At 33.7% G+C, this 15,128-nt stretch overlaps 1 protein-coding gene across 1 annotated transcript; it reads left to right on the forward strand.

The window, feature by feature from the left end:
* Positions 1-296: 296 nt before the first annotated feature.
* On the forward strand, positions 297-2,190 carry LOC100527184 (uncharacterized). Its single transcript, NM_001249195.2, has 3 exons — positions 297-635; positions 1,024-1,251; positions 1,996-2,190. The coding sequence occupies exons 1-3, from the start codon at positions 411-413 to the stop codon at positions 2,137-2,139; spliced, it is 597 nt and encodes a 198-aa protein (NP_001236124.1). The 5' UTR covers positions 297-410; the 3' UTR covers positions 2,140-2,190.
* Positions 2,191-15,128: the final 12,938 nt, after the last annotated feature.

Consider the following 15,128-nt stretch of genomic DNA (forward strand, 5'->3'; position numbering starts at 1 on the left):
ATGTCTCTATCGTACGCTACTCGGTTGCTTTATTTCATATGTGAAGAATTAGTCCAACATATATAATAAAGTCATAGAGTATAATAGTCTAACACCATGTTGCACGCGCTTCTTTAAAAGCGTCAAGATACATATATTCAAAAACGAGTTCCAACAGCTACTTTCAACTTCCAACCAGAACTAGTCATCCTTCTACCTAATTATTATCCTCCTTCAAACTTGATCATTGACCACTTCATATCTCACTTGCCAAACTCACCCATATATATAGTAACAGTTTCAAGTATCATTCTATCAATCAAAGAATACACACGCCCCACAATTAAGCCATAGTGCACAAAGCTTTTACAAGAAATTGAAAAGTCAATATCCAAATTCATCAATTAATTGCTAAACTTCAATTCGCAATCATGCAAAACCAACAACCCTCCGGTATCATCAACCCTAAGTATTGTGCTCCATATAATGTCGACCTAGCAATTGTGAGAAAGGTCTTGGCATTAACTGATAGCTTTACCGTCACCGATGTCAATGGCCAAATTGTTTTCAGCCTTAAGGCCTCTCTCATGACCCTCCATGACCACCGTGTCTTGCTTGACGCCGCCGGAGAACCCGTCGTCACACTACGCCGGAAGGTTTGACCATATATTTAGATATATTTCTTAATTTATCTTATTATTTATAACCTATTTTATATTGTGATTTTGGTGGGGAGGAATTAATTTTTTTACGGTGAGGATATTTTGATTAATTTTTAATTGATAATTTGAAGAATATGAATTAATTAACAAACTTATATAGTTTCTAGGATTGGATATATTGCTTAATTTTCTTGAATATAGATAATTAAAACTGTGTTCATGTTATTTCGTGGATAATATATATATATATATATATATATATATATATATATATATATATATATATATATATATATATATATATTATTTTCTTAACATTACGTACATAAATCATGATCTCGAAATATCCTATGAAACAATTCAAATTTGTTTATGTATATAGTTAATGACTGCTCATGATCGGTGGGAAGTTTTCCGTGGTGGAAGCACGGAGCCCAAAGATTTGATCTTTAGTGTGAAGCGATCGTCCTTTTTCCAACTGAAGACAAAATTAGATGTGTTCTTAGCCAATAATACTAAAGAAGAAGTATGTGACTTTAAGGTGAAAGGAAGTTGGTTCGAACGATCTTGTGTTGTTTATGCTGGTGAATCTCTGAACATTGTTGCCCAGGTGAGACTTTTGCTCTTTACCTGTATTTTGGATAAAGTTCAAGCAAAGAAAAATTCATATATTTAAATCAATTCATTTTATTATATTTTGTAAGAAAATAATAATTTTATTATATTTAATGATATCATTTCAAAAATATCATTCATTTAATTAAAATTTTATTTCCAATAATTAAATTTTATTCTTGATATCATGTTCTAATCAAGAATAATTTGAGAAGAAAACTTGTTTCCTAAGTTGAATTAACAAAATTAAATGATATTCATTAATTTTCTTAATTAGTTCAAGTCATATTCTTTCTTCTTCGTTATAATAGAGACCAAAGGTCATAACAAAAAATAAAATAAAATAAAGCAGTAAGTACATGTAGTTGACAATATAATTAATTTGTCTTTAAAATAATACTTTTCCGGACATAAAAGTAAGCAAAATTACCTAATCTTTAGGTTAATTAAAAAAAGTTGGTTAACATAATTTAATTCTCCTATTTGAATTAAAGAAATATACTTTCTCCTAAAATATCATATCATTTATTCAAACTTAATATAAAAAATAAAAGAAATTATTGAAAATAAAATCTTAATTAATTAAAGAGTATTTTTGTAATAATATCAATAAATATGATCAAAGAAATTAAAATTTATTTAGATAGAGTGTAAGTTTTTTACTTATATTTAAGTGAAGAGTACTTATTTGTTCTTTCAAATTCTAATTTTTCAAGTGCAATATATTATGTCATTGCAGATGCATAAGAAGCACACTCTTCAAAGCATTGCGTTTGGGAAAGACAATTTCATGGTTACAGTGTATCCAAATATTGACTCCGCATTCATAGCGACACTGATTCTGATTATTGACGAAATTAACAAAGACATGAAAAATCAATGATTATTGAGCTTTTAGTTTGTGACTTCCTCTGGGTGCTCTGGTTGTGATCATCAAAAAGTTCATTAAGACAAAAATTGTGACATACTCCAATAAGAGAATGTGAGACAGAATCTCGCCAGCATTCCTCATGTTTTATTGTATACTTTTTTTTTTTTGTCATTGTGTATTTGCTTGTAATGTTTTAATGTATACTTCTTCAGTCCTACGTACAGTATAAGGAAAAAAATTTGAAAATAAATGTGATTTTAATTAATTAAGAAAATTAGTTAATATTATTTGATTGTATTAACTTTAAGTTAAAATAAAATTATTCTTAAAATATTTTTAATTTGAATTTATTATCATGATTAAAAAAATAATCAAAAATAGAGTTATAATTAAATAAAAGGTGTTTTAAAAATAATATCATTAAGTAGAGGTGAAATTAGTTAAATTTATTAATATTTGAATACAAGAAACAAAATATTTTTTTTCCGAGTTCAGGAGGAAATAATATACTTCTTTTTTATTTATACCTCTACTAATATTAATAATATTAATGATGCATAATAAACTATAAATAAATTAAAAATAATAAATATAATTTTATATAATTATTATACTCTTTCATTTATTTATTTACTAACTGTCTTATAAAAAAAACTATTACAACAATAATTATCAAAGAACAGAGGAGTAAATTATAATAACATTTTTATTTTATGCTGTATATACCATTAAAATCTCAAAATAATAAAATGTGACATTTTAAAATTATTACTTAATTGTTCTTTTAACCACAAAAAAATTCTATAAAAAAATAATAATCTCAACAACTTATTTATATAGAGCATCTTTTTATGCCCCCAAAATTTTACTATTTTCTTTCATTATCCACCTCAACTAATTAATAGAATTAGTGTGCAACTTTTTCATTTAATCACTCTCAACAAGCAACTGTAATCACTCTCATATAAAACTGGGGTATGAATTCTTCAAAGAAAAATCAGTATTAATAATCAAGGTGGAGGCTAGCGTGAGCTACCTCACAAGTCTCCAACTGTGAGAAACTTTTTTCACATCGTTAGTTTTTTTAAATTTTCAGACAGATGATGACTTTTTTGCCCTTTTTTACGTTATTTCCTTCTTTCTCTCTCCTTACAAATTTGGTTCTCTTTCTTTTTCCCCCTCTTCTTTTTCGTTTTATTTCCTTCTTCTTTCTTATTGTCTCCTTTGCTTCTCTTCTCTTCTCCGCCTCCACTCCATAGACTCCTCCCCTTCAACATCGTTGTCATACCCTGAACAATCACTTTGACACTAAAAGAAAAATTAGATCTGACGAGGATTAAATTTGGCCTTAACTGGGGGTTAAAAATTGTACTTTTGGCATTTTCACAATCCCAAATTATCTTTTATGTCTTCCTCTCTCAACAATGCGATCAACTAATACAAAGGAGTTAAGAGTAATTAAATATAGGGAAATTAGTGTAACACTATACTGTTGGTAAAAGTCTTTACAATTATCCTACCTATTTTAATTATAATTTTTTTACGCATAACCCTGAACTTAGCTTTAGCTTTAGCTTTAACACCAAAGTACATGCATTTTATTCACAAATATCTTCATACTTTGCAATAACTTATAAATGCCTTCATGAGCCTTAAGAAATTAATGATTTAATGTCTTTCTTGTAACAATAGTTTATAGCAAATCGAAAAAATTACTGGCTGAGTCATGAACAATGTCGCTTTCTTTAAGACGTTTCGTGGCACTGCCAAAAATTGTGCAAACAGATTATCAACCACAACGTCCCCAGGATAAAACAGCCCAGATCACTGTATAAGATTCCCACTGCACTAAAGGGACCTTTTCTAGAATTACACCATCTTGTATGACTTGAAAAGTCACTCTAAAGCCACCCGAAAATATGACTTGAAAAGTCACTCTAATAGTCAACCGAAACATGTGACTTAAAAAGTCACTCTAATAGTCAACCGAAAATATGACTTACAAAGTCACTCTTAAAGGCAACCGAAAAATATGACTTACAAAGTCACTCTTAAAGGTAACCGAAAAATGTGACTTAAAAAATCACTCTTAAAGCCAACCAAAATTTTAGAGGAAGAAAGAAAAGTTGAGGAAATGCTTCTCAACTGGGGCAAGGAAAAAAGAAGAAATGAGTTCTCTATATATAGGGAGTGAAACACTATTCAAGTGTTTATCCTGAGCGATGTGGGACTTGAAGCCTTTTTTTTTCTTTCTTTTTTTTCAAACTTTCATCCTTTGTTCTAACAATCCCCCACTTGAAATTTGAAAAGAAGATTTTCGAGGATTTCATAAAATTGTGCATAAACAAAGGTGTCATACAACTTGAACCTTTGCATAGTGAGTAAGATTCAGATTTTACTAGAGTGACTCGAAGTCTTGAACTCTATCTCCGACATCAAACCACACACAACCTTTTCATAGGTATATTCTATAAAGCCCGTGCGTTAAAGGCCATGCACGTCTATCCCGGTATAGTGAACGCTCTAGAAATTCTTGCCCAAAATTTCATATGAAGCGGCCCCCACTTCAACATTCACATAGGTGAGTCTATCAAGAGTACTCCTATAGCCTAGGTACTCCACTCAATGTAGAGCATAGATCTCATTAAGAATTATGAATTTTTTTCATAACTCATCCTCTTGTTACGTCAGGAATCATGCTGCTTTCACTTATAACATCATGTTCATCTCATATCACTTCATAACTTGTTATTACCCATTGAACCTAGTTCTTGGGATCTCCAATCATTTAGGTCGGGTTACCATCATGAATGATCATCGCAGTAAGGGCAATAGTCCCATTATTTTAGAAGTGTTATGGACTTTCTCTCCAGCTAATCCTTTCGTCAAAGGATCTGCTAAATTATCATCAGTGCGTACGTGATCCACTCTAACAGCTCCTGTTGAGAGTAATTCTCTAATAGTGTTGTGCTTACGACGTATCTGTCGTTTCTTACCATTGTAATAACGGTTCTCAATTTTTGCAATAGCCGTGGTACTATCACAATGGATCAACACAGCTGGTATCGGTCTTTCCCATAAAGGAATCTCTGCAAGTAAGCTTCTTAGCCAACTTGCTTCCTCACTAGCAGTTGCTAGTGCTATCATCTCAGATTCCATAGTGGACTGAGCTAAGATAGTCTGTTTCTTTGACTTCCAAGAAACAGCCCTACCAGCTAAGCTAAATATATAGCTGCTGGTTGCTTTGGAATCATCTGAAAGAGTGTTCCAATCTGCATCGCTGTATCCTTCAAGTACAACGGGAAACCTTTTATAATGTAATCCAAGGTTTATGGTTCTTTTAAGGTACCTCATTACCCTTTCAATAGCGTGCCAGTGCTCCATACTAGGTCTACTGGTAAACCTGCATAATAATCCCACAACATAGGCTATGTCGGGTCTAGTACAATCAGTGGCATACCTAAGGCTGCCAATGATACTTGCGTACTCAATTTGTCGTATACCTTCACCAGTGTTCTTAAACAGTTTTACACTTGGATCATATGGTGTACTAGCAGGTTTACAGTCAAAGTAGTCATATTTCTTTAAGATCTTCTCAATGTAGTGAGATTGATCCAGAGAAATTCCCTCTTTTGACCTAGTAATCTTAATACCAAGGATTACACTTGCTTCTCCGAGGTCTTTCATATCAAAGTTGTTACACAATAATGATTTCACATTGTTCACTACATGAATATTTGAACCAAATATGAGAAGGTCATCGACATATACACATATAATAGTGCAAATATTATTTACAGATTTGTAGTAAATGCATTTGTCACTTTCATTCACCTTAAACCCATTCGAGACTATTAAGTTATCAAACTTTTCATGCCACTGCTTAGGTGCTTGTTTTAGGCCATACAAAGATTTATCTAACTTGTAGACTTTATCTTCTTGTCCATGAATCACAAACCCTTCAGGTTGTTCCATATCGATTTCCTCTTCCAATTCACCATTTAAAAAATCAGTTTTAACATCCATTTGGTGTACCACTAGACTGTGAATAGCAGCAAGAGATATTAGCACCCGAATAGATGTTATTCTATTGACTGGTGAAAAGGTGTCGAAGAAATCCACATTCTCTCTTTGCCTAAAACCCTTGGCTACAAGGCGAGCCTTGTATTTATCCACAGTACCATCAAGTTTTAGTTTCTTTTTCAAGATCCATTTACAACCAATTGGTTTGCAACCAGGAGGCAAGTCTACTAAATGCCATGTCTTGTTAGATTCTAAAGAATCCATCTCATCCTTAATGGCTTCTTGCCACAAGTCAGCTTCCAAAGAAGACAAAGCTTCTTGGAGGTTTGATGGATCCTCCTCTAATGTATAAGCCATATAATCGGGCCCATAATCTTTAGCTATTCTTGCTTTCTTACCTCTTCGAGGCTCTATATCTGATTATGGTTGTGCAAGATTTTCACTGCTAATAACAGGAAGATAATTGGATGAAGTACCCCCACTATCCCTTAATTTAAAAGGAAATTTATTTTCATAAAAATCAGCATCATTTGACTCTATGATCACTTTTGCGTTTAGGTCATAAAACCTATACGCTTTGCTATTAATAGCATAACCAATGAACACACATTCATAGGCTTTACTTGCAAGTTTAACCCTCTTAGGATCTGGGATCCTTACATAGGCCAGACATCCCCAAGTTCTCAAATAAGACAAATTTGGTTGTTTTTTCTTTAATATCTCATAGGGAGATGTCTTGCTTTTTGATTTGGGGATTCTATTTAGCACATAACAAACAGTTAACAAAATTTCGCCCCACCAAAAAGATGTTGTACTAGAACTCAACATAGTAGCTACAACTAATTCTGTAAAAGTTCTGTTCTTTCTTTCAGCTTTACCGTTCATTTCAGGTGAATATGGAGCAGTCGTTTCATGTATGATTCCATGCAAATTATAAAACTCATTAAACAAACTGGAATCATACTTTGTGCCTCTATCACTTCGAAGTTTCTTAATTTTCTTATTGAATTGATTTTCAATTTCTGTTACAAATAACTTAAACATGTCAAGCGCTTCACTTTTATTTTTCATAAGATATACATATGTATAATCAGAGCAGTCATCAATAAAAGTGATAAAATATCGTTTTCCATTTCTGGTCAACGTTCCATCAAATTCACATATATCAGAATGTATTAAATCCAATGGCTCAGATTCTTTAACTACTGATTTATGTGATTTCTTAGTTATTTTAGATTGACTGCAAAAAACACATTTTTCAAAGTGATTTGAAGATAGCTTTGGAATAAAACCTAAGTTACCCATATTAGATATACAACGACTATTTATATGACAAAGTCTAGAATGCCAGATATTAAAATCACACAGCATGTAAGCAGAAGGAGAAACTTTATTAATATCAAGATTCAATTTGAACATGCCATCAGGGGCGTACCCTTTCCCTACAAATACCCCATTCTTGGTCAAAGTAAATAAATCTACACCTATGGTCTGAGTAAACCCAACCTTGTTTAAAAGAAAACCAGAAACCAGATTCTTTCTCATCTCTGGAGTATGCATCACATCTTTGAGAATCAAAGTCTTTCCAGAGGTAAACTTCAGTTCAACATCTCCAGTTCCAGCAACAGTAGTGGTGTGGGAATCACCCAGCAACACTTTCTTATTTTCAACATTCGTGTATGTTTTAAACATAGCACGATCATAGCAGACATGGCGGGAGGCGCCAGTGTCTACCCACCATCCATCTGATCCTCCAATCATATTGATTTTTGTTATCACAACTATGTATGGCTCTTGAGTCATGTTAGCCTGGGGAGCACCTGTCATTGAAGGATTTCTGCATTTACGTGCCATATGTCCCAGTTTGCCACAATTGTAGCAGAGGAATGGCTCACCGGGATTATTCTTGGCAGGTGGATGTTGTCTAGCATGTTGGATCCTTGGGGGGTTCTTGTTGCAGTTGGAGGTATTGCTCACATTGCGGTTCAGATTCTTAAAGTTTTTGCCAATAGGCTTCAGAACTGCACCTGTGTTCTTCCTTTTAGTGTTGTTGTGAGACACAACCTACACTTCATCTTTCTGATCTTGTCTGCGTGCCTCTTCCTCAATGCGCAGATGTGTGATCAGAGACTCCAAAGAGAATTCTTTGGTCTTGTGTCTGAGAAGGTTTTTGAAATCCTTCCAGCCAGGAGGCAATTTGTCTATGATGACAGCAACCTGAAATTGTTCATCCAATGTCATACCCTCTTATATGATATCATGAGCAATTTTTTGTATCTCATGGGATTGAGACTCTACTGATTTATCATCAGTCATTTGATACTTGAGGTAGCGGTTAACAACATACTTTTTAGTCCCAGCTTCCTCAGTATCATACTTCTTTTCCAAAGCCAGCCAAACTAATTTGGCAGACTTATATGGGCTATAATAATCATAGAGATCATCAGCTAACCCATTCAGAATGAAATTCTTGCATAGGTAATCATTTTCATTCCAGAGAGCTAATCCCATAGTCATTTTATCCTTCACTTCCTTCTCAGCATCCTCAAGTACCACCGGAATATCAGTGTTCAAAACATAGGCAACTTTTCTCATAGTTAAATAAAACATCATCTTTTGTTGCCAACGTTTGAAATGATACCCTTCAAACCTAAAAGGTTTGTTGAGGTCATTGCTGTTCGAGCCAGTAATATCTACGGCAGCCATAGCAGAACCGAAAACGTCTTAAAATTGTTGTAACAATAGTTTATGGCAAACCAAAAAAATTACTGGCCGAGTCACGGACAATGTCGCTTTCTTTAAGACGTTTCGTGACACTACCAAAAATTGTGCAAGCAGACTATCAACCACGACGTCCCCAGGATAAAACAGCCCAGATCACTGTATAAGATTCCCACTGCACTAAGGGAATCTTTTCTAGAATTACACCCTCTTGTATGACTTGAAAAGTCACTCTAAAGCCACCCGAAAATATGACTTGAAAAGTCACTCTAATAGCCAACCGAAAAATGTGACTTAAAAAATCACTCTTAAAGCCAACCGAAAAATATGACTTACAAAGTCACTCTTAAAGCCAACCGAAAAATGTGACTTAAAAAATCACTCTTAAAGCCAACCAAAATTTTAGAGCGACAGAAAGAAAAAGGGAGAAGTTTGCCGGAAATGCATTGGCTGAAATATGGGAGGGAGAAAGAAAAGTTGAGGAAATGCTTATCAACTGAGGCAAGGAAAAAAGAAGAAATGAGCTCTCTATATATAGGGAGTGAAACACTATTCAAGTGTTTATCATGAGCGATGTGGGACTTGAAGCCTTTTTTTTTCTTTCTTTTTTTTCAAACTTTCATCCTTTGTTCTAACAGTCTCCAACGATGAGAAACTTTTTCCACATCATTAGATTTTTAAAATTTTCAAATGAATGACCATTGTTTCCTTTTTTTTTCCCTTCTTTCTTTGTCTCTCTACAAATTTGACCCTCTTTCTTTTCTTTTTTTTCTCCTCCTCTTTTCCATTTTGTTTCCTTCTTCTCTCTTATGGCCTTCTTTGTGACTTGCTTCTCTCCTCTTCTCTGCCTCTATTCCATAGACTTGCTCCCCTTCAACATCGTTGTCATCCCTTAAACAATTGCTTCGACACTAACAGGAAAACTATATTTGTCGGGGGTTTAAACACTGGACTTTTGGCACTTTCACAATTCCAATTGTCTCTTTTATCTCTTCCTTTGTGAACAATGCGATCGACTCATACAAAGGAGTTGAGTTATGGAATAAGGACAGGGACGAATCTGTAGGGGGCGCACAGGGGGGTGCTTTGGCCTTTGGGGTCCGTAATTGATGTTATGCAGGCAATGGCATTGTCCATATGCTCTCTTTCTTCAAAGGTGTTTTTTTTATATCTTTTTTAATAGTACAATTTTTTTATCATGTTATTAAATCGTTGCATATAATATGTGCAATTAATTAGAGGGAAGAAGGAAAATATACATGTCTGTAATTTTTTTAGAACCAAACATATGTATAATCTAATGAACAGTTGATAGATAGAAATTACAATAATTAAGACTAATATGAGAAGATGTAGTTTTCTTCCCATTTTCAGATCCATTATTAGCTTTTATAAAGATTAGAGATTCACATCACAGTGGATGTTTCTGTTAGAATTTATGTTTAACATATGAGAGTATATGATTAATGTAAGGATTAATAAATGAATAATTAATAATTAGAGATTAAATTATAATTGGGTTAAATAGGAAAAGTTTATAAAGGTAATTACTACTTATGAAAATAGTGATTATAAAAGGGATTAATATTCATTAATGTGAAACAAGATTCCTTTTCTAGTAGAAAAGTGGCTTATCTAACTTTTAGTCATCACAAACATAGAGAGACAGAAAGAGTAGTCAAAGGAGTTAAATCTTATTTATCTCTTTTCCCAAGAAATCGAAATACACACGGAAAAGAAGTCTAACTATGGAGAGATGCACTCATTATTTATTTATAGGTGAGAATAATAGGTTTTAAGTTTTCATTTGTTTCTTATAATTGTTAATTTAGGAAATCTTTAAAATTTTTGCATGTGGTATCGAGTTATAAAATTTCTAATTCTCTAATAATGATTTATTTTTTTTCAATTATGATGAACCTTAATTATCAAATTTAAAATTTTTATTTTTGTGCTGTAAATATGATATTTTGTAAATAAAAAAATGGAGATTTTGATTTTTTTTCGAGAAAGTATATTATTAGAAAAATAAGTCAATTTTGTATTGCTTGCTTTAATTAATGCACTAATACATGAAAAGCTTGTGCTGCCGCAGTGTACGCACGTTACCCATTTATTTGGAATGAAGAAAGTACACGGATTGTTTTGAAGGCGGAGAAAGAAAGCGCAGCGGGTATGGACTAGGAATTGCTATTTGTAGCCCATTTTTACTATTCTCAATCCCACTTTTTTTAATATTATTATTAAACGTGATTAAAGGATTGAAAGTTTATATCTTGAAATTAAATTAATGTGAATTCTTTGAAATTGTTGCTAGCAACAAATATGTATATGTTACATATTTGCTTGAACGTGTTTGAATGCAAAAGAAAAATAAATGTGAATATTATTTTATGGCCTGAAATAAAATGGCTATAAATTGTTAATCGCAATAAGGATGTGCATGTCATGTATTTGATTGGAATTAAATGTATGATGAATTTGTTAGTCACCAAAGTGACCAAATTTATAAGGTTATTTAATTTCAAATTAATAATTATTTCAATCACTCATAAAATAATGGATGCTAAATTATATGATTATTGGTTTCTAGGTAATTGAAATTCATTGTTATAAGGCATTTATAGATCGCCCAAAGATTGATTAGTTGTTCTTATAATTAATGAATATAATTGTAGGCGATTTGTGTGTATCATTAGTTTTATTTATATACCCAAAGGAAATAGGTACTACTAATTGGTGCATATTTAATTGCTAAATAATGTTAAGAATTTTATTAGCATCATCATGTTTGTATGTTGTGTGTTGGTGTACCACTCAAAGGAGAACATCAATATACATTGATCGTTATTTGAACAAATCATATGTATGACATGTGTTTTATGTCTCAAAACATTTATGTAAATTTTATTGTGAAGAGAAAATCCATTATGAAGCTTGGGAAAAATCTATCAAATTCAGTCTAATGTTCATGAAAATGAATGTTGCAAACAGTATTAAGACAACTCTCCCTAAGACTAATAATGCTAAAGAGTTTATGAGGTTAGTGGGAGAGCTCTCAAACAGCTGCTAAGTCTCTTGCTGGGACATTAATGAGTACACTGACCACCATGAAGTTTGATGGTTTGCGTATTATGCATGAACATGTCATTGAGATGACAAACATTGCAGCAAGACTTAAGACCTTGGGAATGATTATGAATGAGAACTTCCTTATTCAGTTTATTTTGAACTCATTATCGTCTGAGTATGGCCCGTTCCAAATGAGCTATAATACCATGAAAGATAAATTGAATGTGCATGAATTGCACAGTATGTTAGTCCAGAAAGAATGGCTCTTGGAGATAGAGGTCTTGAGTGGCTCACCGAACTCTAACGAAATTTTGAGGTCAAAACGCATGCCGGAGGAATGGAGGAGAAGCACGTTAGTGCCAATCTATAAGAACAAGGGGGATATACAAAATTGTGCAAATTATAGGGGAATCAAGCTCATGAGTCATACCATGAAATTATGGGAAAGAGTGATCGAACGGAGATTAAGAAAGGAGACTCAAGTTACTGAGAATCAATTTGGTTTCATGCCGGGAAGGTCGACCATGGAAGCGATTTATTTATTACGGCGGGTGATGGAGCAATATCGCATGGCCCAACAAGACTTGCACTTGATTTTTATTGACTTGGAGAAAGCGTATGATAGAGTGCCTAGAGAGATTTTGTGGAAAGCTCTAGAGAAGAAAGGGGTTAGGGTTGCATATATTCGAGCTATCCAAGATATGTATGATAGGGTATCGACTAGTGTTAGGACACAGGGTGGAGAGTCAGACGATTTTCCCATCATAATTGGTTTACATCAAGGGTCAACCCTTAGCCCCTACCTTTTTACCTTAATTCTGGATGTCCTCACGGAACAAATCCAAGAGATAGCGCCGAGATGCATGCTTTTTGCAGATGACATAGTCCTCCTTGGAGAGTCGAGGGAGGAGTTGAATGAGAGGTTGGAAACTTGGAGACGAGCTCTAGAAACACATGGCTTTCGCCTAAGCAGAAGCAAATCGGAGTATATGGAATGTAAGTTCAACAAAAGAAGGAGGGTTTCTAACTCAGAGGTGAAAATAGGAGACCATATTATCCCTCAAGTCACACGGTTTAAATATCTTGGGTCTGTAATACAGGATGATGGGGAAATTGAAGGGGATGTGAATCATCGCATTCAAGCAGGATGGATGAAATGGAGAAAAGCATCGGGGGTGTTATGTGATGCAAAGGTACCGATCAAGCTAAAGGGAAAGTTTTATCGGACTGCGGTAAGACCGGCGATTTTGTACGGAACAGAATGTTGGGCGGTCAAGAGCCAACATGAGAATAAAGTAGGTGTAGCGGAGATGAGGATGTTGCGGTGGATGTGTGGTAAGACTCGATAGGATAAAATTAGAAACGAAGCTATTAGAGAGAGGGTTGGAGTAGCGCCTATTGTAGAGAAGATGGTGGAAAATAGACTTAGGTGGTTTGGGCATGTAGAGAGAAGACCGGTAGACTCTGTAGTGAGGAGAGTAGACCAGATGGAGAGAAGACAAACAATTCGAGGCAGAGGAAGACCCAAAAAGACTATAAGAGAGGTTATCAAAAAGGATCTCGAAATTAATGGTTTGGATAGAAGTATGGTACTTGATAGAACATTATGGCGGAAGTTGATCCATGTAGCCGACCCCACCTAGTGGGATAAGGCGTTGTTGTTGTTGTTGTTGTTGTTGTTGTTAGTCCAGAAAGAAACAGGGCTTAAGAATTTAGGAAGTCACTCAATCCATTATGTAAGCCACCAAGGGAATCAAGGAGTTGAAAAGAAATTTATGAAGAAGCATGATAAAGGTAAAAGGCCATTAAAGATCAATGAAGACTCTTTGCAAATCCAAAAGAAGGTATCAAAGGGTAATAATTACAAATTTTGTGGGAAATATGGACACTTCCAGAAGGATTGCCTAAAGCGTAAGTCTTGGTTCAAAAATAAAGGTCAGCCTGATGCTCATGTATGTTTTGAATCAAACTTAACGGAAATTCCTCATAATACATGGTGGATTGATTTTGGATGTACGACTCGTGTTTCTAACACTATGCAAGGATTCCTTACAATCTAAACCATAGGCCCAAATAAGAAGTTCGTTTTCATAGGAATAGAGTAAAAGCTCCAGTGGAAGCAGTCAAGACTTATCGATTAAAACTTGACACTGGACATCATTTAGATTTACTAGAAACTCTTTATGTACCTAGTTTATCTAGGAATTTAGTTTTATTGTCTAAACTTGATGTTACTGGATACTCTTTTAATTTTGGTAATAGATGTTTTAGTTTATTTAAGCATAATCATTGGTATTGGTGTTCTTTGTGATGATTTATATAAATTGAAATTAGATGGTTTGTATGCTGAGACCATTTGAATGCTACATCATAATGTTGGCACTAAACATAGTTTAGTGAATGAACGATCTGTTTTTTGTGGCATAAATGTTTAGGTCACATTTCTAGAGAAAGGATTGAAAGATTAATAAAGAATGAAATTATTCCTGATCTAGATTTTATAGATCTAAATATTTGTGTAGATTTTATTAAGGGAAAACAAACAAAACATACAAAGAAATGAGCTACAAGAAGCACTCAGCTTCTTGAAATTGTGGGTATTGATATTTGTGAACCTTTTGATGTTAATTCTTTTAGAAAGGAAAGATACTTTATCACCTTTATTGATGATTATTCACGTTACACTTATGTCTACTTACTACATGAGAAATCTCAGGCAGTGGATGCCTTAGAAATTTACTTGAATGAAGTAGAAAGACAATTAGATAAAAGGTGAAAGTTATTAGATCTAATAAAGGTGGTGAGCATTACGGGAGATACGATGAAATTGGGCAACACCCAATTCCATTTGCTAAACTTCTTCATAAACATGACATTTGTGCGCAATACACAATGTCTGGTACACCACAACAAAATGATGTATCAGAAAGGCATAATAGAACTTTAATGGATATGGTTAGGAGTATGTCAAGCAATTCAACTTTACCCGTATCTTTGTGGATGTATATCTTGAAAACTGTCATGTATTTGCTGAATAGGGTTCCTAGTAAGGTAGTTCCAAAGACACCTTTTAAACTGTGGATGAATAGGACACCTAGTATAAGACACTTGTATGTTTGGGGTTGCCAGACAAAAATAAGGATTTATAATAAGTGAATATTTCATTTGTTATCCAGAAAAGTCAA

The sequence above is a fragment of the Glycine max genome, chromosome 1 (genome assembly GCF_000004515.6).
Source record: "Glycine max cultivar Williams 82 chromosome 1, Glycine_max_v4.0, whole genome shotgun sequence".
NCBI lineage: Eukaryota > Viridiplantae > Streptophyta > Magnoliopsida > Fabales > Fabaceae > Glycine > Glycine max.